Genomic DNA, 23,063 nt, shown 5'->3' with positions numbered 1-23,063 from the left:
TTTAAATTTATAAAATGATCGATCGATCGATTGATTTTTAAGTTATTAATAATAATAATAATAATTAATATGAAACAAGAGACTTTAATTAATAAGAAAAAAAAAAAAAAAAAAAAAGTATTAAATTTACTAAATGAGAGATTAACGATTGGTTTAAAATAATAATAATAATAATAATAATAATAGTAAATGTCGTTATTATTAAATACTTTTATTGTATTTTGTTCTAAAAAAAAAATGAAAAGTTTTTTTTTTAAAAAAAAAAAAAAAAAAAAAAAAAAACAATATTCAATATTATTATGGCATTTTGTTATAAATTATTAATGCATATAATTAATTGAAAATTTCTAAATTTCCGGCGTAGTATTTTTTTTCTATTTGTATTTTAATTTAAATTTATTAAAAAAAATTATAAAAAAAAAATTATAAAAAAAAAAAAAATCAAATGAAACATAATGAAAAAATGTAAATTAGAGAGTAATGGAAAAATATGCGAAAGTAATTCAAATGTCGGAAAAATGGAATTTGGAAATGATATTAAAACAACATCCGTAAACAAGAAAATAAATGAATTTGATAATTCAAATAATAAATTCCCGAATTTTATGGCACTTGATGAATCGGAAAAATTAATTTTTTTCCAAGCGTTAAATTCGGCTAAAGAAAATGTTAAAAAAGCTGGAATACCCATCAGACAACAATTTGGAACCGTACACGATGAATTTTTCCAATGTTACAAAAAGGAGGATACTTCTTCAACGGGAAAAGAAAAAAAAATTTCTGGTTCTTCTTCGTCAAGTTTAACAACCGATGCCACATATACTCTTAGTTTGCCATCAGTTGTAGAAATGAAAAATAGTGGATCTCGTTTAAATCTACCAAAAACCGAATCCCCATCCGAAGACATGTTTCTTTTAAATGATTCATCCGATTATATGTCTATAGCAACCATTTCGGAAGATGATTTCGATAGTAAAAAAAGTCAAAATGATAAAATGTCGGATACGTCGAATAATAATAATAATAATTACGAAAATCCCGATCGATCCCTTGTAGAAAGAAAAATAAATTCGTTTTCGAAAATAATCGAAACACAAACGTGGTTGGAATACGAGAGTAAAATATTAAAAGATGCCGATAACATTGTCGATTTATATTCGAAAAAGAAAAAATATTTACACGATATCGATAAAATGAAAAAACATCGTAAAGAAAATAAAAACATGGCGGATAATATTAATAATAACGTTAAAGAAAAATGGAAGGAAAAAAAAAAATTCTCGGATACGTATATTAAATATAAAAAACCGGAAAAATTAAAAAATAATAGTAATAATAATAATAATAATAATAATAATAATAATAATCCGAAATTCGAAGCGCTCACGAGTAAAGAAAAAGAAATTTTTTTTAAAATCCTTCACGATGCACATCGTAACGTTGTTGAAAAAAATCCGGAAAGGAAAAAGGAAATTGTACCTTTGGATTGGATAATGAATCGATATTTGGTCACTAATTCGGCAGAAATAACTAAAATGGATGAAACATATCCGACAAATAAACATACGGAAAAATTAAATACCGGAAATGTAAATATTAACGTCACCATTAAATCCGCCGATAATGAAAGAATTAATTTTGAAGCTTTCGAAAGAGAAAAAAGTTTAGAACAAATGAAAATTTCAAGTAAGTATTTATTTTTTTTTTTTACTAATTAAAAGGTATGGATTATTCGTAATAACATTTTTTTTTTTTTACAGAAATAATACGAAAGGTTAAATCTCAAGGGAAAACGGATATGGAAGTTGAAAAGAAAGAATCCATTGAAAGCATCATACCTATTTCCGATGAAAATTTATCGAAAGATATTGATAAAGAATTACCCGTACAACCCGTTAAAACACCTTCGAAAGACGAAACGAATGAAAATGAAGAAGAAGAAGAAAATAAAGTAGATTTGTTGAAACCGGAAGATGATGATAAAAATGATAAAATTATGAAACCGACGATTGTAACGGTCGAAAAGGAAATGGAAACGACGACAAATAATCAAACGGCGACAAGTGATCAAACGGCGACAAAAATTCCAAAGAAGAAACAAAAACGCAAGACGACAAATCAAGATGATATCGATCTTAACATTGAATTCAATGAAAAAGATAAAAATAATGTTCCGAAAAAATCTAAACGTAAAATTTCGGAACCCGATGATAAGAAAAAGAAAAAGAAAAAGAAAAAGAAAAATGCCTCAAATGAAAAATACACTTTTAATAAATGCGAACGTAAAATAAGCAACAGTTCGAGAACGGAACCAAGAACTTTCGATGACTACGTTAGACAAAGAAGTTTATTAGGACAAATAAATGAAAAAAAAGTAAAAGAAAGTGATAGCGGTGTTAAAGTAGAAAAAAAAGAAAGTTTTCTATATATGAAATCGAATAAAAATAAAGATATGAAAAATTCAAACCGTGAAAAAAACAGCGATGGGCAGCCATTATTGTCGAAAGTCGAAACGTCACACCGAGTTAGCCTTAGTGACACGAACTTACACGCGAAACCGCAAACGGGTTCGAAAACCGTTGTATTCAAATCCGCCAATAATTTAAACACGACGAAAACGGATGATTCTAAATTAAATGATAATTTATTGGGGAAAAAACATGTCGAATCGGATATTAAACCGGAACATGCGAAAAAAGCGACGAATTTAATTAAATCAATTGAAAATGTGTTGAAAAAAGAGGGTAAAAATTCCGATCACGATAATGAAATGAAAAAGGAAAAAACATCCAAATTAAATTTTCACGCTATAAAGAAAAAAATATCTAGTCACATATCAATATCGAAAAAGCAAAAAATAAAAAAAAATTCATCCGGTCACGTTTCAATAACGGAAAAGAAAAAAGTTATTAAAATTAATTCGAAAGATATGAACGATTTTAATAAAAATGGCGGCGAAAGAGTGGAACCAGATAATCTTTCGAAAATATTAAGTTCTTTACAAAAAGTACAAAAGGAAAAACCTAAAGAAACTGTTATTCATGTAAAATATATATTGTTTTTCTTTCTTTTTTTTTAATAAAAGTTTTAGTGTTTGATTGATTTTGTTTGTTTGTTTGTTTACAGATACATTCAGTGAATACATTTCCAAAATTAAAAGGAACAAGAAGAACAAGGAGTTATGATAAAAGTATAAGAGATGATGATTCTGATGACAATTTAGATGATTCATCAAAAACAAATGCAAGAAAAACAAAATCAGCATCTTCACTTAATTTAAGCGAACAAGATCAATCTGTTACTCTTGAACATGACAATACTTATACACCGGGTGATGAAATATTAAAAAATGAAAAATCATTTTATACATGGAAAAAAAATGTAAATAATTAATTTATTTGTTTGTTTGTTCTTGTTTTAAATTATAGGAAATCGACCTGAATCATATAAAACGGATTTAAGTGTTAAATCATCTACAACGGAATCCGTTGACGAAGAAGAAAATCTTGTTCATCAAGAGAGTTATAATAAATTATTTGTTCCAATGTTTATAAAAAAAAGAAAATTACCACCGACGAAAGTAAGATTATTACAAGATTTATTAAAAGAAAGAGCGGGATTTGTCGAAGGAAGCATTTTAAATTATAAAATTGTTAAATTACCAGAATCGAGAGAAACAATGGAACCATTAACGGCTCGATTTCATTTGGAAGAAACCGAAGATACAAATGTCGATAAGGGGAAAAAATTTAAATTTATTAAAATTCTAGCTAAAATTTGTAGGTGTGGTAAAAAAGAAACGGGAGATGATAATAACTTTTTAGATAATCTCAAAGGGGAAGCTGTGACGGTTGATTTATTAGGTGGTTCTAAAGTTCCCGCTTCTGTAACGTTAAACGATTCAACAATGGAAGTATTAAAAGCAGCAGAAAGGAAAAAAATTATACAAAAATATTGGAAAACTGATTAAATATAAACATTTTTTATTATGTTTAAACAAAAAAAAATATTTATGTTACACATCAGTTTGTTATAAAAAATTAAAATTATTATCAGTAATCAAAAAAAAGAAAATATTTGTTTGTTTATAAATCTTGGCGGGTTTTTTTTTATTTTCGTTTGTTTGTTTACATTTTTTCGCGGTTTTTTTTTTTTTCATCAGTTGGCGTCTAACTTTTAGCGGGTTTTTTTTTAACAAAACAAATATGGCGTCGTTTATCAAATCAACTTCAGGTCTATTCAGGTAAGTACATATTTTTTTTATTTTTATTCGTTCTTTAGTGATTTCAAAACGTTTTTAAATTAATTAAACGTTAATAATAAATACCAGAATCGTTTTTAAAACCGGTTAAACGTTTAAAATGGCGGTTATAATAATAATAATAATAATTATTTTTTTTTTTTTAAGTCATCCAATTTTTTAATGACGTCGATTTTATTATTATCTATAAAATTATTAGTTTTTTCATCTTTGTATTCATCGATTTTAGATTTTAAATTAGATTCTGAATTACTTGTTATCACACGTAGGTTGTTATCATTGATTTCTTCAAAATTTCCTTCTTCGTCAACTTCCTTTAACAAAAATAGACAAAAAATTTTACCCCATTTGTGTTTAGTTAAAATCAATTTGAATTTTTAACGGTTTTTATTTTTTTTTTTTATTCAAAATATGGTTTTACAATATGGAAAAAAAAAAAAAAAACTAATGCCTGTACCTTAATTTCTGTGAATGTTATTGGTTGAGTTTTATATCTAAATGCATTATTCCTGTGAGTTTTTCTAGGTATTGTCCTTTTGTAACGTTTTGACAAAGGTTCTGGATAAACTGAATCCATTATTATTATTATTATTATTATTATTATTTATTTGTTTTTATAATAATTAACAAACTAAAATTTAAAAACAAAAGTGAAATTCAATGCACAACAGACAAAAAATTTTTTTTTAATTTAATGATGAGAACACAATAACAAAAAAATTTTTATTTTTGACTGAAAGACTCATAAAAAAATTTTTTTTTTTTTTTTATGTATCACTGATTTAATAATATCTTTTTTTTTTTTTTTTTTTATTAAACTCACCAATAAATAAAAACTAAGACAAAATTATTTAAATAATAAAAATAAAAATTTTAAAACATTTAAATACAAAAAAAAATTTATTTAATTTTGGCTGATGAGAAATTAAGTAAAAACAAAACTAAAAGGAAAAATAAAAAAGCGCAAGACAGAAAATAAAAAAAAAAAAAAAAAATTAAAACATAAACTTAATAAAAATTTTATTTCGGCATCCAAAAAAAAAGAAAAAAAAGAAAAAAAAAAAAACTTGGCATAAAATCAGTAAAATTCCACACACACACACACAAAATTATTTCTTATTCCCGTAATAAGAATTTTTCTATTTTAAACTTTAACTAATCCTCTTTCTCTCTCTTTTTCTCTCTTTAAATTTAAAAATAAATTTTCTTTTTGGTTAAATAAGTACCCGGAAATAAAATAATTATTATCAATCAATCAGGGCAATCAAATACCGGAAGTAGTAGAAAAAAACATTCATTTAACAAAAATAATTTCCGGTTTAATTAAACTACATTAAATTATTATCATTATCATAACATTCGTTATGAATTTCCCCCCCCTCCCCCTCCCCCCCAATAAATTTATTATTATTAAAAAGGATTTTTTTTTTTTTAAATTTAAAACAATTAAATTAAATTAAAAAATAAAATAATATAAATCATTTTTATTTTATTTTATTTTATTTTATTATTTTTTCCGACATTTTTACATTTTTTTTAATTATTTATATAAAAAAAAAAAAAAAAAAAGAAAGAAAAACCGGATTTTGCTTTACGTAATAATAAAAAAAAAAACTTTTTGCTAACATTCAGTGATATTCTTATCATGTAATTTAATTAAAATTATTTTTTTTTTTTAAAAAAGAAAATCATAAAAAAAAACAAATTAAAACGAGTCGATTTAACAAATTTTCTTTTCTTTTTTTTTTTTTTTTGTAATTTCTTCTTCTTCTTCTTTAATTAAATCGCAATAATAATAATAATAATAATAATAATAATGATAAAAAACTTCCTAAAATTCTTGTAGGTCGCGTTTGCCTTTAATTAACATCATTTTCTTTTCTTTCTATTATTTTTAAAGGCAAATTTTGTTTATTTTTTATTTTTTATTTTTTTTCTTCTGCTTTAGAAAATTTAAAAAAAAAAAAAAAAAAAAAAACAATTAATAACAGATTTTTTTCTGTTATTTTTTTTTTTTTAAATAAAAAAAATAAAATAAAATAAAATAAAAATAAAATAAAAAAAAAAGAGACGAGACGAAACGAAACGATTGACTGTTTTTACTGATTTCCAGGAAAATTCCAAGAGTTTTGAGTTTTCGGTGACCAAATGCTGCTTAGTGAATGAAACGGATCAAATTGAATCCCGTTCTAAAAATAATTAATTAATTAAAATTTTATTTAATTATTCGAAAGTTAATATATAAATTTTCATCTCACCACCGTTAAATTTTCCCGACTCAGCGGTCGAGGTATCGTTTCTCCAGAAATATTCGTCGGAGTTCGATTGAACGAATTAAGGTTCGATAATCCCGAACTCGGACTCATCGGACTACCTAAATTAACATTTGAGTTTGGTAACTCGTGTTGTATTATTAGGTTTTCGTGATCCGTTAACGGATTATAATTAGACAAACGATGTGGCGGATGCGGAAGCGGAAGCGGATGCTGCTGCTGCGGCGGCGACGTCGTCGTCGTCGTCGCCGTCGTCGTCATGTCCATTCCCTCAATAATTTGCGTCGAATGAATATTTGTATTATTACTATTATTATTATCCGCGCTCGGACTCCAGGGTGATGGTTGTTGTGTCCAGGACGTGTGCAAAAGTGAATTCCAAGATTGATCCGCATACGTATCGTAGGGAGATGATGATTCCACGTTTGACTGATGAACGCTTCTATCCGTACACCATAAATTATCCATCCAATTTTCTATTAATATTCGAAACAAAAAAAAAAAAACATCAAATTAATTTTTCTTTTCTTTTTCTTTTTCCCCAAATTTAATAAAATCAAAAGGTTGATTGATTGAACCTTTCCAAGAGAGCTGATAAGTTGTATCTTGTTGATGCATGAGTTGCATCGCTGCATGTTGATCTTCCCATAGATTTTCCGGATCTATTTGTAGCGAATCTTCGATTGTGAGATTTCTCTCGTCGGTAAAATCCGGTGGGGACGAATTGAGAAAAGCCGAAGGAGACGACGACTCGACGGGATAATTTGAATTAAATAAAGTACTCGGATTCACGGCTGAATCGTATGAAAGGGGAGACCAGTGTGATAATGGCTTTTTCGAACCGATCGGCCCTGGGGGGGGGGAAAAGAAAAATTGAGAAAATGTCATTTCGCCACATTTTATTAATTTATCATCACCTCATTATGCCCTCACCCAGTGATGTTATTGTCGAATCGCATGGATTCGCAGCATCCGAATCCATGGGTTCGATTTGAAGATGAGATTTGGGCAGTTGCGAATTTTTAATCGATACCGTATTTGAGTAAAGCATTGGGCTATCGTTTCTTGCTACGACTTCGCTAAAAGTTCGATGTTCCCAACATGGCGAACTACGATGAATTGTTAATGTTTCGGCAGCTGAAACGATGAGAGGAAAATTATTATTATTATTAATAAATACAAAACAAAAAAAGGAGGGGGAGGGGGGGGAATAAAAAAAATGATTCGTCTTACTTTTAGCATGTATAACTTTTTCATCCAGTCTTTTCTTATTTATATTTTTCTCCTTTTTCTCACGGTTACAATTTTTCGTATTTCCTTTGTATTTCGAATATTCGAAATTATTTTTGCTCCCTTCGACGCTTCCGATTTTCCACAAACCCAAATTATTATTATTATTATTATTACTATTATTATTATTACTCGTCACGTTTCCAAATTTTTTCGATTTCGAGTTCGGTTTCGAAAATTGTTTCATCCCAACGTTTTTTTTCTCTTTATCGAACTCGTCGTAATTGTAATTCTCTTCGATTACTTTTCTAAATTTTTGTATTTTTTTCATCTTTTCCGTTTTCATTCTCGAACTACTTCCGGCATCCGACGAATTTTCCTTTTCCGCATCGTTCGAACTATCCGTCGTCGTCGAACTCGTTTCCTCTTCTTCTTTGCTCAAATCTTTATTCAATGTTAACTTTTTACATTTCATCAATTTTTTATCTTCTTTTTTACCCTCGTCTTTTTTCACATCTAATAATTCGTTTCGTATCTGTTTGAAATTTTCCGTTTCTAACGTGTTATTGTTGTTATTGTTATTGTTATTATTATTATTATTATTAAACTTTGTTTTTGATTTTTCGAAATTTCCACGTGAGAAAACGCTGCACCACGCTCTGTTGGCAAAATTCTTTTCCTTTTTCTTATTCGTGACATTTTCGCACGTGTTTTCGAGAATGGTTTCCACCAATGGTGCAGTACCCGCCGCCGTTGAATTTTTTTTATTAAATTTTTTTTTATGTTTCGCCGACGCTATAGAATTGTTCAATTGAACAATATTCGTTATAGCGGTTAGAGAGCTATCCTTATCTTTTATAATTGTTGAAACTTCATCGTTTTTAATTCGAATATCAGACTTATCATCTTTTTGTACGTTTGAAAAATTCTTTTCCTCGGACACCCCGTTCGATGACAAATGACTCGAAACGGTATTTACGGTATCTTTTTGTTGTTTCCCCTTGTCAACGTGTTCCACATTATTATAATTCGTAGTTTTTTTCGTCGTCGTCGTCGTCGTAGTATTATGATTAAACTCTTTTAAAACGTTTGTACCGATTTGTCGGAGATCTAACGAAATTGCCGGTTTTTCACGCGTCAAATTCGACATTGTACATTTGAGAATTCTATCGGATTCGAAAAAAGCAGCAGCGAGAACGCAAAATAATAGGAAAACCATAAAACTAACCGCGGAATAATACAACAGGGGTTCCCACGCGGGTCTCATTAAAACGGACGAACACGCCGATAAAAAAAATGGCGGAAGCGTCGTTATCAGAGTATAATTAACGTCTATTCCCAAACTCGTGTCTATTGTTAGCGTCCTTTGAATTTTCGTCAGTGTGAAATCCGGCGTGAAAGCGACGTCAATTTTTCTAGTTCCGTTCACCGGCAATTCGAACGGCGAACAATTTAATATTGAAAAACCGTAACCCTCGCATTCCAAACCGTTAATGAAAAATCTGTGTACGAAAACCGGAAGTTCTCCCACGTTTCTTATCGTAAATGACCGTTTTACAGTCAAATAATTGCTTGAAAGTTTTTTACTTTTTTCACCTGACGGGGAAAGAAAACAAAAAAATAATAATAATAATAATAATGATTTAGAAAAAATACATTTAAATTCGTTATTGAAATATAAATAAAACTTACGATGACAATCCTTTAAATGTTTCTCGGATATTTCAAACATCAAAGGATTGCTCGAACCTGGTTTTCTATTACCAAATTTTAACTGTGCATGAGAAGCCTCGCCGAAAAGTTCGATAACTTCAACAACCGTCAAATTGTTTCTTATTAAAAGCAACGAACAACTTTTTTGTGCATTACGAGGAGTATATCCGATTGTTACCTAAAAAAAAAAAAAATTAACTTTTTAAATTAATTTCAAAGTTTTTTTTTTTTAAAGTGTTGTTAAAAATTTATGTGACGCCCTTCTCTTACTTCCATCGTTTCCCCGGGACCTAATGTCGTATTTAATTTTCCAGAGGAGGACATTGTTAAATCCTGAGTAATGTAAAACTCTTTAGGAGACGAATTAAAACAATTTCCTTCCAAGTGAGATTTAAAGCTGGAAATTAACAATTAACCATTATTTTCATCGGTTTATTTTTTTACGATGGTAATATTTATAAATATAAATACCTGGGAGGAAACGAATCGAAAAGCCTTTTCGCTTGTGGATACGCCCACTCCGTAACCAGTTGTACTTCTATCATATGACTAGCAGAATTGAATAGTTTCAGTCTTTGAATGGTTGTATTCATGACCTGAGTCAGCGGAAATATAAGTTTGCTCGTATTTGAAAATTTCGGCCAAATGAGTTTCACTTTGGCCGTAAATAATTCTTCTCTAACTTCATTCGTGTCGAGCCTTAAAAATATATCTTGAGAATGACCCGAACCGAAACCGTTGGTAAGATTAAGTAAACGATGATATCTATCGCGTAGCAAAGTGGCATCTATGTCACTTATGTAAGGGGAAAGAAGTTCACTTTGCATCCATTGTAAACTACCTGTGTACGTTTAAAACAAAAATTATTATTCCTCTAAATCTAACCTTATTTATAATGTAGACAAAGTTAAAAGACACAAGTTTGAATATCTTACTGCCTGATGAATTTAGAGAAATCCCCAAGTAACAATCATTTCCACAATTTTTCGCGGGTTCCCATTTTAAATCCCCAATGTAATTACTACAACTGGGTAATATTTCCGATCCTCCGGGAGCACCGGTAAAACTCATTCGAATATCCGGAGGTACGCTCGTTATGGAAGTTGCCGTCATGGGCCTATTAAACGTAGACTGAATTTTAAGGGGTTGAATACAAATTTTGCCCTGCAAGGATTACAATTGAACTTTGTAATTATTTTATTTTATTTTTAAAATTTTATTACAATAGCAGATAAAAAAAAAATGGAGTACTTAAAATCCAAAATGGCGATAGATATTTTTCAAATAAAATTGTTTGTTGTAGTGATTCTTGATTGTGACTGATACGATTGTTAAAAATAAAATAAATTGAATTTACTCACTGGAAAGCAATCATCCAATAAAATTTGATTCGGAATAATTTCCAAAGCTCCATGAGCCACGGATACCTTCACGGGAATAATTAATTTTTCATATTGGCTTGTTATCGACACTTGAGCTGTCATTATTTCTTCATTTTTTGATGCTTGAATAACAAGTTCTACGACGACTATGCCGTTTGGTTTTAAATTTGTCTAATAAAAAATAAAATATATGTCTTTTTTTTTTTTTTAAATACTTTAAACGTTAAAATATTTTAACAAATAATTAAATATTTGATAAAAGAGATACCAACACTATTCGTTAAGTTGGCAAAACCGTATTGGCTTAAAAATTCCGAAGCGTTTTTATTATACAATCCCAGAATTTGTGGTCTTACAAAGGGCGAATTGGATTCAACCGATTTGATTTCAATTACAACAGGATTGTTGTTTTGCAAACCGAATCGAATCGTTTTTGTGCTTCCACATCCCACAAGACCGATATCTAAAAGCTCTAGATCGTCGTAACCGCGAGGAAAAATCTGTAATTAATTAATTTTATTTAATAAAAACTTTACAATGCCTAGAAAAAAAAAATAAATAAATAAATTTTTTTGTTTTGTTTTTCTCTCTCTTACTTTAGTTAACTTTCCGTTATAAATTAAAAGTGAAACTGTAACATCTGAAATATTTGTAGATAATATTAAACCGGATTCCAATTTCAAATCTCTTAAAATATTATCTTTCGGATATATCGTTAATAAATTGATTGATTTTTGAGGTGGAATAACTGCCAGTTTAAAATTTTGAATCTGAAAAAAACAAATTTAATTTTATTACAAGTTCATCTTTACTAATATTATTATTATTATCAACTATAAATTACATAAATACCGAAAAAAAACTTTTAGCATCCTCTAACAGACTAACATTATTTATGGCAATTGGAACTTTAAATTGATTTTCAACGGTCAATTGTCTTGGAAACGACCTTCCGTCAGTAGTTAAAAACCTGGTAGCACCATCATTAACCTTTAAACCTCCTTCTAAAACTTTGGCAGTGAACGGAATACCGAGTTTATAAGGGCTTTGCTTGCTTTTAATTAAAATTTTACCAGACGTTTGCTTCGTTTCAAATGCTGTTTTCCCTGGATTAAAAAAAAAAAAAAAAAAAATTATTTAAATTTCTATATTAACACTCGATACGCTTCTACGATATCGCTTAAAAAAACTTACAATCAAACACAAGTTCGGCGACTTCAACAGGCGAAGTTCCCGGAGGAATTTTGGCCGTTTCGAAATTAATTTTTAATGGGGATATAGCAGGAAGAGTCGTAACGCTTTGTATCCTTTGAGTTTTCTTTAAACTGTTACATAGATACAATATTACTTTTTTAGGTTTGTCTTGAGATCCTCCAATTCCAAAATCAATGGAATGTTGTTGAGAATACAATCCGGGCTGTGAAGTAACTTCTACTTCCAGAGGAACAACCAAAACTTCTTCGCTATTATTTAATTTTAACCTGAACAATCATAGGGTATTTTAAAATTTTGTAACTTTTTTTCTATTTTTCTATTTTTTTTTTTTTTTTTTTTTTGATCGGGTACTGTGATATATTTTAAGCTTGATAAGAGTATCTATCATCTTTGTGGAATCGAACGCTTTAATTTTATTTTCAAATAATTAAAGCTGAGTTGACAGTTTTCATTTACCTCAAAAATTTTTTATTTCAATATTCAATACATAAATTGTATAGACGGCGAAGGAGGAAGGTTTGCAACCAAATCTCACCTAATGTAAGCTGTGTGGTTACTCTGCGAATTCGCTTGAAATTTAGCTCTTATTACAGGTTTTGTCGTGTATGGTGGTACTTCCCACAGAGCTTTTGGTCCCTCCAATTCACCTCCGGGTAATTCAAGATGAAATTCACTTCCGCTGCTATAAACTTCAACAACCTATTGAAAAATGTTTACGAATTTTAAAAAAGTTTAAAAAAAATTTTTTTTTTTTTTCTTTTAGTAATCACAAATAAATAACCTGAATAGGATAATCATGAGGATTGTGAAGTTGAATGAGAGGCTGAAAAGCAGCATTCAAAGGTAGCCTAACTCCACCCAAGGGCCTTAATCTGTAAGGACTGCAAACGCTTGCCCCCGATACTTGATATTTGAAAGTTCCTTCAGATGTATGAATGAACAAACTGCTTGAAACATGACCTTCTGTACGCCCCAAAAATACCACTGCAAAAGTTGTATTTCCTTTGGGTGGTATTGTTTTGTCCTGTTTGAATAATATTTAGTACATTATTGAGTAAATTACTTTTAGCAAACTTACAAGAATTCACAAAAACTTATTAAAATACCATGTCGCAATTTTCGTTAAGAACCATTTATAAAATAAATTAATCTGGAAAGATCTATTTAAAAAGTTTACTTGATTTTTTTTTTTTATTTGTTAATATATTTTAAATATTAAAAAGAAAAGAATTAAAAACAATGTACCTGAAAAAATGAGCTATGAAAATGAAGTGTGTTTCCAGATACAGATGACATGTGAATAGTTTTGTTCTCATCTGTGTTAACTAAAGTGACTTTTTCAAGGTGAGGTACTCCTAAATGTCTGTAAAAATTTATGGCATTAAAGTAAACAAAAACATTTTAATATTAAATTTTTTGAAAGTATTAGTGTACCAACCTCTCTTTAAAATCTAATCTTGGAGGAACAAATTTTAAATATGTTGATGATGAAAACATATCTGTATTTTTCAAATCTTCATGCACAGGTGATATTCTCATATTTGTCGATGCAATATCTTTGTGCATAAAAACTTGTAAACCTTCATGAACTCCTATGAACTTTACATCATTACTGTTTGCTTGTAAATAATCTTAAAAAGAAATTGTTTATATTCAATGACCAAAAGTAACTTAATAAATAATGTTAGGTGTAAGTTATACAATACTAAAATCTCAATTTATAAAAAAAAAGTCAATTTTGTCTTGGATAACTTTAAAAATAAATTAATTAATAATCAAGATTAAACAAAAATATAATAAAAATCATAAAACATCCTTGAGTTAAAAATTGAGGGTAAAAAAATAAATATTTATTATTTGAATATTTATTTATTAAAATAAATTTAAGTATTTATTTATGTAAAAGAAATATTACTCAGAAAAAGATTATTAATACAAATGCATAGAAATTATTAAAATTTTTTAAAATATTCAAGTTTTAACTTGTGTAAGCAGGTAAAAATATACAGGGGTAAAATTAATATTTTTATGAAAATCAAAATTGTAAGTTTGAAAATAAAAAATATCATAAATAGTAATTACTATTTTAATTTACATTTTATAATAAAAAATAAATTATTGTTATAGATTTCAAAAATATTAGTGCAAATAGAGGTCACGATAGAAGAGAATTATAATAAATTCATTCATACCATGATTATTTTCGTGAACAGACATGTGTGTTTTTCCTAAAACTTCTAATAATGTTAATGCAAACACGTAACATTTGTTAAAATCATTCACTCCTCGTTTTAATGGCATTTTTTTTTTTGTATAAGTGGCCATCTGCGTGATATGCGTGTATCTGTTTTTTTCCGCGGACAAACTATTGATTTTTTGCTGGCAGAAGACAACACAATGTTGACCTTCTTTCTGAAATCGCACAATTATTCTAGTTACACGTTCAAAATTTTATAATTTTATTTTAATAATAATTTCAAATTATTGAATTAAGCTCTATAAAATGAATTGTTAAAAAAATTTTTTTTTTTAAATACAATCAAACGATCCACATCACTATTATCATTTCGGTTAAAATAATTAAATAATAATTTACCATTTCATCGGTAAATATTCAAAGATATATGTATATATACAAAAAAAAAAAATAAAAATTACCAACTTAAATAATTTTTAAGGAAAGCGTTTTGACACATAGCAATTTTATTATGATTAGTTTCTTTTTTTTTAAAAAAATTTTTAATTAATTATAATCCGAATAACGATTAAAATAGATTTTCAGTTATTGTCTACAATAGGGTTGTTTTTATAATGAATTCTGTCAAATCATCTTTGTCGTCTTTTTTTAATAATTACAAAGATTGGGTTTGTAGAAATCCACAAACAGCAAGTGAAATTGAATCTAGCATTAAATGGTTGTCGTATTTTGCAGCAGGTGTAATAAAATATATTTTTATATATATATTATTTTTTATGTAATTTAAAAATTAAATCATATACGTATTTTGTTTTTTTTTCTACTAGGGAAAGTCAATAATTCTATAATTGTAACAGAGTTAGTGTATTCAGCATCAAATTTATTAGTTTTATTCAATGACATTATAATATTATCCTCTCAAAAAAAGTTTTGTAATTATGGAAACAAAATTAAAATTTGGTTAAGTGTTTTAGAATATACTGAAGTTTTTCTGGAAATATCCTCTAAAAGTGTTTGGGGTTTGTATTTAAAAAAAATAACTTATTTATATTTTTGTATACTTTTGAAAATTCATTCTTCATTCTTTTATTAAGTTTACTAATAAATCAACAAATATTCTAATCATGGAATGAAAATATGAGTTTTTTTTTTTTTTTATTTATCATTTAAAACAGTAAATTGATTGTTTTAAATAATTCTTTATAATATTTAAATTTACAGGGAAAAAGGGAAAATGGACAGTAGTGGTTTCTATTCAATTAATGAAATGTATATTAAAATTTATTTTATTAATAAATTTCAAACAAAATATTATATCTCAGCCACCTATATTGCCTCAGAAAAGAAATACAGTAGGATTTAATGGTAATTATTCAGATGAAATATTAAAAATAAACAAAATTGCCTTTTCGTTAAAACGATCTGGAAGAATTATTAGGAAAGTTAGTGCTTGTAAGTTTATTTCACATTTTATTCAAAATGAAAGTTACATTTTTTTTTTTTTTTTGTAAACAATTATGATTATTAGTAGTTAAAACATTAAAATAAAAAAAAAAAAAAATTTCAGCTCCTTCTTTTCACAACAGGCTTTGGAAGCCTCCATATTTCTCGTCAGATAAAATCAATACGGAAGACCAACAAAAAATAATTACTCAGCCTCAAATTTTAATCGGAGAGGTATTGTCTATATTTTATTATTATTTTTTTTTTTAAAACTACTAATTTGATATTTATTATTTTAAATGAAATAATTTTACAGATGTTATATATTTCAAAACCGATTCTCATCCTAATTACAATTTTAAAATATGGGCAAAGAACTTGGGTACCATGGCTTCTGTCTGGACTAACAGATTTGACAAGGTAAATCTAAAATTAAATGTAATTTTTATTATTAATTAAGTTTTTTATAAATTATGTAAATAGGTTGTCTGTTAAATTTGTCTTTTTTTTTCGAATAGATGTAGTTTCTCGTAGGAGTAAATCATAACTTTAAATCATGTTTTATTTTATGTTTCCAGTTTATATTTAGTTCAATTAGAATCGAAGAATCATTCCAATAATAATAATAATAATTACACTCCAGGACAAAAATTAGAAATATCAAGGCGAAAATTATTACTTTTGTTATACTTGATGAAATCACCTTTTTACGAAAGGCACAGCAAAGATTTAATTGTTGGATTTTTAAATAGTTTATCGAAAAATATTCCCTTGGCTAAATTTATTTGCAAACCAATTTTACAATATCTTCCACATTGGCAAGAAACTTATTTCTATTTATGGTCATCTTAAATAAATTTTAAAAATAAAAAATCTACATAGAAAAAACAATAAAAGTTAATTTGATTTACATCTAAATACATTTAATTATTAATTTTTTTAAAATTTTGTAAAGATTTAAATTTATAATAATTTTACTATTGAAATATCTCGACATTAAAATGAATTAAACTTATTTTAATTAAGTACAAAGTAAAATTTAGTTTTTGTAAAAAAAATTAAAGGGGATTTATATTTATATTAAGTACTAAATTTTTTAAATAAATTTAATATCAGCCGACATTCCTGTAAAAAAAAAATTATAATGATGTTGTTTTAAAACGAAGAAAAAATCCCTATGAGTTAAGTTTTGAAGGTTTTTAACTATCGAAGTACAAAATATTAAACCTTTTGCAAAGGTTCGTCACAAATCCTGACTCAAATATGCCTTTTGCAACAAAAAAAAAAAAATTAGTTTGAGAATTCCAGGCCAAGGTTACCATTTAATATTCGATTAGGTTATAAATATAAGGAAAATTTCAAAAAAAAATAAATAAACGTAGTTTTTTTTATTAAAATTCAACGATATTTATTATGTTTAAAAAATAAAAATTTTAATATTAAAACATTACAAAGTAAAATAAAAAGGGGGTTAACAAAATATTTTTTTACTTTAAAAAAAAAAAAAAATTTATATATATATATATATTTTTTATAAAATTATTTATATAGTATTGTAAAAATATATGTCATGATGAGTTAAATAAACTATAATACTGGAGTTTAAATTTAATTAATTATAATAAAAAAATAAAATTTGATTTTTTTTTTTCTTTTTTTTTTAGATGAATTTTAAGTCAATCAATGACAGAAAAAACTTTTTTTTTTTATTAAATTTAAATAAGTATTATCGTATTTAGTAAAAAAAAAAAAAAAAACTTTTAATCTTTGTTTCTTGTTTGATCTGATTCCGGCCTCGTATCCGATTTATTAATGAAATTCGTTTGAAATTCTTTCCCTATGGATGAAGAAGGAGACCATTCGCTTTCGGGATCTGAAAAAATGACGTTGTTTTCCAAATCTCCTTCTCCAGAAACTTCAGAAAATTCTGATAAACTTTTCCTACCTTCTTTACCTGAAAATTTAAAAACATTATTATTATTATTATTATTTCTTCCTGTATTATATTCATTTCGTTTAACGAATATTAATCACCTGTTTCGTGTAAGGTCACAAAATTAGACTCCCAATTATTACTATTTGGATTTTTCAATGATTCGCCGCCACCGCCGCCATGATGATCGTGAAAAATGGCTTCGGATTCAGCTTTGGTCACATCAAATATTTCCGTTATTTTAACTTGATTATTTTCATCCATAAAATAATACGCCATAACTGCATCGTGGTGTGAAGTCACCTGATTTCAAAATAATAATAATAATAATAATCAATTTCACGTAAACGCGAATCCCTCTCGATTTATTAATAATAATAATAATAAAACCTTTAATATTTGATCAAAAGTTTCTTCGACGTTTTCATTATTCGATTCCGTTTTATGAATGACGACGCTCGAACGTCTCGATAATATTTTATTCCCTAAAGATTTGACAGGATCCGTTAAATCGTCGTTTAATCCCTGCAGATCATCTTCAAAATCGACCGTGAAATTAATCACTTGATTTTTAATCGTGTCTTGATAAGAATTCAAATCCAGATTAAAATCTATTTGAAAAAATTGATTATTATTATTATTATTATTATTTTATGAAAACTTTTGATTGTTCTCATAGACTCATTTTTTGTCGTTACCTCCATATTGTGTGACGGCTAATTGACAAATAATGCTCGACGATATATCTTGTCTCTGTTTATCGAACCTTTTGACGACAGCATCCAAATTCGTTAAAATTGCTTTTGCCGCCATATTTAAATTATCTCCGACCCATGGACCGTACGAAATCAATCTTGAAACAAATTATTAATTTATATATTTATAAAAAAAAAAAAAAAAGGATAAAAATTTAATTTTGTTTGACGCACTTTGAAAAGGCTGCATAAACCAAATCGAATGAAACCATGTAGGGAAGTGATAGGACGGAAAGTAATTTCATTCCTTTGTGTTTAAATATCCAATTGACTATGCCCTTGTTTGCCGCATCAATGGCTTCCTGGAATACTGACATGACCGTATCTGGAATTTTAGCTGCAATCAGAGCTTCCTAAGAAAATATTCACGCAAAAAAAGTTTTTTTTTGGTTTAAAATTTTTTTTTAAAACATTAAACGAATAAAACGAATGATAATAATAATAATAATAATAATAATAACATTATTAGTTTTTTTAACAACTACCTAGTTTTTAAATCACTACCTGCCTGTGAAGTTTACATTCTCGGCATTCCGGATCGTATTCGCAATTATCATCTAAACTTTCGGAAACGACGTATGTCGATTGTACGGCGAGACAACTCGTGCAATTAATTAAATTATTCCTTTGAAGAAATTTTAAAGCATCATCGAAACCTTGTTTGCACATTTTCGAAAGTGTTTCCGGTTTTGGTGGGAAAAGTATTCGGGCGATTCTATAAAAATTTTGCTTTGATAATTCTATCGACGTGTTCGCTACGTTTACCTAATAAATAATAAAAAATTCATTAAAATTTTTTTTTCTTTTTTTTTTTTTTAATAATATTAAACTTTTCTATTTTTACATAAGTAAATAAAAAGAATCAAGGTAATTAAACTAAAAAAAAAATTGTTTTCTTTAAATTTTAATCATATTTCATTTTCTTTACAGAAACCCCCCCACCCTCATCGTCGACAAGATGGACGAGGTCCATTCCACGTAGCTGACAGCAACCTCAATTATTAATTTCCAGCTACCGATCGAGTTAATACCATCTTTGTTCAGAAGAAAAAGTTCAATTTACATTTTGAAACGAAAAGACGTCGCAGACTACACATGATTTAGTTTCGCCATTTTGGCAAAGGTACCTTCAGTCAGATTCTCCTCTACATTAAGGTAAGAATAATTAAAAACCGCAATATACATTTGTGAACTCTTGATTCATTTTTATATAAAATTTGTTTTTTAAAATTAATTTTAAAACAAATGAAAATTCTTACGTGAAATAATTGTGATGAAAAATCTCTCGGACAAATATCACTCTCCCCGCAAAAAGGACTAACCGTTATTGTATTTTCATCCAGAGTTGGCAAATTATCGCTAAAACCGCCATCCATGTATCTAACGCCACGAAATTTCGGGGGTATGAAACCGGAAAAAATCGGTACAAAAGCACTTGCTAATAAAGCCTAAAAAAAACAATTTTAAATTTTAATAACGCAAACAACTATCAAAAAAAATTTGTTTTTGATACAAAATTTTAAAAATACTTGTAACAATTCTTCTCTCGTTTCAAAATCTGTGACAATAACGTTTTTTCCATCGTAAACCCGGGTCAACGAAACTCTTAGTTTACCGCTAACTCTTATATGTGCATCTTCAGGTAAAAACCTTTCTAAACCTTCTCTTAGTAAAGTTTGTACGTCAAAAGAAGGACTGAAAGGTCCTAATGTTTTTTTTCGTGCATCTCTTATAACGCGTAAAACATCGCTTATCATTCCACCTGAGAAAAAATAAAAAGGAACAAAAATTTTTTTACTCAGACCACAGACATACACAAAAAGAGGTTCTTTAAAAATGATTATGAGACCATTTTAAAAATCATTCATCCTCTAATTTAATTTTTAACCTTGATTTTTTATTTTAATTATTTAATAATAATAAAAAACTAATTAAATAAATAAATAACTTATTGGTTGGTGAATGTTTTTAATATTTAATAGAAAAATTTCATAAATTCACTATTATCATTATGTTTACAACCATTAACCATAACTTGACAGTTTTATCATGAATTAATAATTAATTATTTTAAATAACATAATAAAGTAAAATAAAATAAATTAATTTTTTGTCTTTACGGTATATAATATTATATAGAAGGTAAAAAAAAAAAAAAAAAAAAAAAAAAAGTAAACAAGGTAGCCTAATTATTGAGTAATATGTTTACAGTTTAAAAATTATGTGAGTCACGGTACTACCAAATAGTTAATAAAAGGCCATAATAAAGGCTAATCGTTATTATTTTTGATAAACACGTATAAATAAACATATACATATAACAGACATATAAACACACACACACAAACACGTTCACTTCCATACCCACACACACACACACTCATAACCATATATGTATATCTTAAAAGATGTTAAAGATTATAAATTATTAGATATAAAATCAACCTTGACATTAAACTTTAAAATAATAATAATAACATAAGACGCAATTAAAAAAAAAAAAAGTATCTTCTTGAAAATTATTGTTTACTTCTACAAACATAATTATGTTATTAAACAATTAAATAATGTATTGTTATTATTTAAGTAAATAATTATAGAAAATATTCATTTTAAAAAAAATTGCGTCGTAGGAAATTGATGAGAATTTAGTATCTTTTGTATTAATTTAAATTCTTGCTTTTCTTCGAAAAAAGAAAAAAAAAAAAAAAAAAAAATTGCACTTTTAAATATTGTTCAAAAAGGTATTCGATAAAATTTGCCTTTTTTTAAAATTAAAGAAAAAATAATAATAATAATAATTTTCTATATTTTCCAGTAATTACGATTATTTTTATAACGACCTTCATGTTATGCGAATGAATTCCGACAGTTTTTAGATAAACAATTGCCATAAGCAATGTTTATCAAAACCTTGATATTATTTTTAAAAAACAACAACACACAACAGATAATAAGAATTTTATTTAATAAAAGTGTATGACTATGAAACATTAAAACAATTATTATTATTATTAGTTTAATGTTAATAATAACCTATTTTTTTAAAAATAAAAATGATTTTTAATAGAACATTAAACAAAAAATATTATATATATAAATAATAAAAATGCATACAACATTTTATAAAATTTATCAGACAAAAAATATTAATCATCCTTTTATTTTATTAAATAAAGTCAATATTTATAATTTAGGCTATATATGCCAACTTGCAGCACACAAATTAATGTCAATAAAACAAGATTTACTTTGTTTTTTGTGTAAATAAAGTCAGTCAGTCACACAAAAACCTAAGTTAAAAATTTAAAACTTTTTTGTTGTTGTTGTTGTTGTTATTTTCTAAAGAATTTAAATTTTTCATTATATTATTAATTTATTATCATTAAAATAACAAAAGCAAAATTTACCGAAAAAAAAAGAAACCTAATCTTAAACTGTGACTTTCATTATACAATTTTTATATAAAAGTAGGTTAATTTTAATCATCGAACCATTTATGTATAAACAAATTTAAATGAAATGTTTTTTTTTTTTTCGAATGTGAAATTAAAAAATTTTCTTTTTATGTTTTCCGATTATAAAAGAAGGTATCAAAATTATTCTTTAACTAATACTTTTATCTATGCAAAAGAGAATAAATTATTTTGTATTATTAACAGTTGAAATTTGTTTTTTAAATTTAAAAATTATTTTCTGTTTGTCGTTTACTTTTCATTCGTTTTTATTTGAATGCATTTTAAAAAATTTTGGGCCATCATAATTTCAATAGTCAAAGCTCACATAAATGTTTCAAGGTCATAATAGTAAAATTTCCTACTTTTTTACCTATAGGGAGATCACACAGTAAACAACAAGCAGCTATTGCTCCTGCTGAGGCCCCTGCAATTTTGTCCACAAGTAAATGAGGAGCATATTGCTTGAAACAACATGCAACACCAATGTGATAAACCCCTAAAAATCCACAGCCAGCAAATGATAAATTCATAATTAACTAATTATCAATAATAAAAAACTTTTTAAAAAAATACTTTTAGCCTAAAACTTTAATAACAATTATTAACGGTGTATAAACAAAGAACCTCGGAAATAAAATACAATTTTTCAAACACTTATATCAATTGTAACTAAGAAAAACTAGTGAAAAGCATTGACTTTTATTACTTATCAATGAAAAACATTTTAGATAAGTAAATAGCATTTTGTAATTACATCACAGGCAAACTACTTCGTTAGTTTTTGAAAAACTTTTATATGATTTTTTTTCAAATTTTTAATTATACATTTATAGTTTTTTTTTTTATAATTAACATTTTAATAAATTCAAATGTATTATTTGAATTTAAATTATTTATTCTTTCTTAAAATTTTAATGAAACCGGAAGTTGTGAAAAAAGGACAATATTTAATTTTCGGTGTAACGGTTTTCTAAGTAAATTTGGAATAAATTTAAAAATGAGAACGAAACAATAAAACGAATGTCTGAAGTTAAAAATAATGTAATAATCTTTTTTCAATATGAAATATTCATTTAAAATTTTTAAAACTTTTTGAATGATTTCCGAAAAATAAGCAATTTTTTTTTAAAACATGGAAAAATTAGGACTGAAGGTCAGAGCTTAGGCTAAGGTCAAGAAAATCTACGCAAATAATGGCCATCA

At 26.7% G+C, this 23,063-nt stretch overlaps 4 protein-coding genes across 4 annotated transcripts; 2 read left to right on the top strand and 2 right to left on the bottom strand.

Annotated features, from left to right (window-relative positions):
• Window positions 1-518: 518 nt before the first annotated feature.
• Phum_PHUM457640 (DNA double-strand break repair Rad50 ATPase, putative) lies at window positions 519-4,180 on the top strand (the record flags this gene model as incomplete). The annotated part of the gene is made up of 5 exons (XM_002429913.1): window positions 519-1,662; window positions 1,761-3,043; window positions 3,127-3,331; window positions 3,429-3,913; window positions 4,163-4,180. 5 exons carry the CDS (start codon window positions 519-521, stop codon window positions 4,178-4,180), a joined length of 3,135 nt encoding a protein of 1,044 aa, XP_002429958.1.
• A 2,180-nt stretch (window positions 4,181-6,360) lies between these two features.
• Window positions 6,361-14,375, bottom strand: Phum_PHUM457630 (uncharacterized protein; the record flags this gene model as incomplete). The annotated part of the gene is made up of 19 exons (XM_002429912.1): window positions 6,361-6,450; window positions 6,520-7,010; window positions 7,113-7,385; window positions 7,468-7,671; window positions 7,768-9,360; window positions 9,457-9,655; window positions 9,748-9,874; window positions 9,949-10,318; window positions 10,413-10,641; window positions 10,839-11,030; window positions 11,132-11,359; window positions 11,456-11,629; window positions 11,712-11,965; window positions 12,054-12,340; window positions 12,610-12,773; window positions 12,856-13,098; window positions 13,320-13,437; window positions 13,513-13,705; window positions 14,267-14,375. 19 exons carry the CDS (start codon window positions 14,373-14,375, stop codon window positions 6,361-6,363), a joined length of 5,538 nt encoding a protein of 1,845 aa, XP_002429957.1.
• A 510-nt stretch (window positions 14,376-14,885) lies between these two features.
• Phum_PHUM457620 (Peroxisomal membrane protein PEX16, putative) lies at window positions 14,886-16,566 on the top strand (the record flags this gene model as incomplete). The annotated part of the gene is made up of 6 exons (XM_002429911.1): window positions 14,886-15,009; window positions 15,099-15,290; window positions 15,493-15,723; window positions 15,839-15,948; window positions 16,031-16,110; window positions 16,293-16,566. The coding sequence occupies 6 exons, from the start codon at window positions 14,886-14,888 to the stop codon at window positions 16,564-16,566; spliced, it is 1,011 nt and encodes a 336-aa protein (XP_002429956.1).
• Window positions 16,567-17,740: 1,174 nt separating this feature from the next.
• Phum_PHUM457610 (ipla2-eta, putative) lies at window positions 17,741-22,390 on the bottom strand (the record flags this gene model as incomplete). The annotated part of the gene is made up of 8 exons (XM_002429910.1): window positions 17,741-17,950; window positions 18,038-18,258; window positions 18,346-18,500; window positions 18,577-18,755; window positions 18,907-19,167; window positions 19,662-19,850; window positions 19,932-20,164; window positions 22,231-22,390. The coding sequence occupies 8 exons, from the start codon at window positions 22,388-22,390 to the stop codon at window positions 17,741-17,743; spliced, it is 1,608 nt and encodes a 535-aa protein (XP_002429955.1).
• Window positions 22,391-23,063: the final 673 nt, after the last annotated feature.

Source organism: Pediculus humanus, genomic scaffold (assembly GCF_000006295.1).
Source record: "Pediculus humanus corporis 1103172108235 genomic scaffold, whole genome shotgun sequence".
NCBI lineage: Eukaryota > Metazoa > Arthropoda > Insecta > Psocodea > Pediculidae > Pediculus > Pediculus humanus.
Note: the sequence above shows the minus strand (reverse complement) of the source record. Positions and strands in the feature narration are given on the sequence as shown.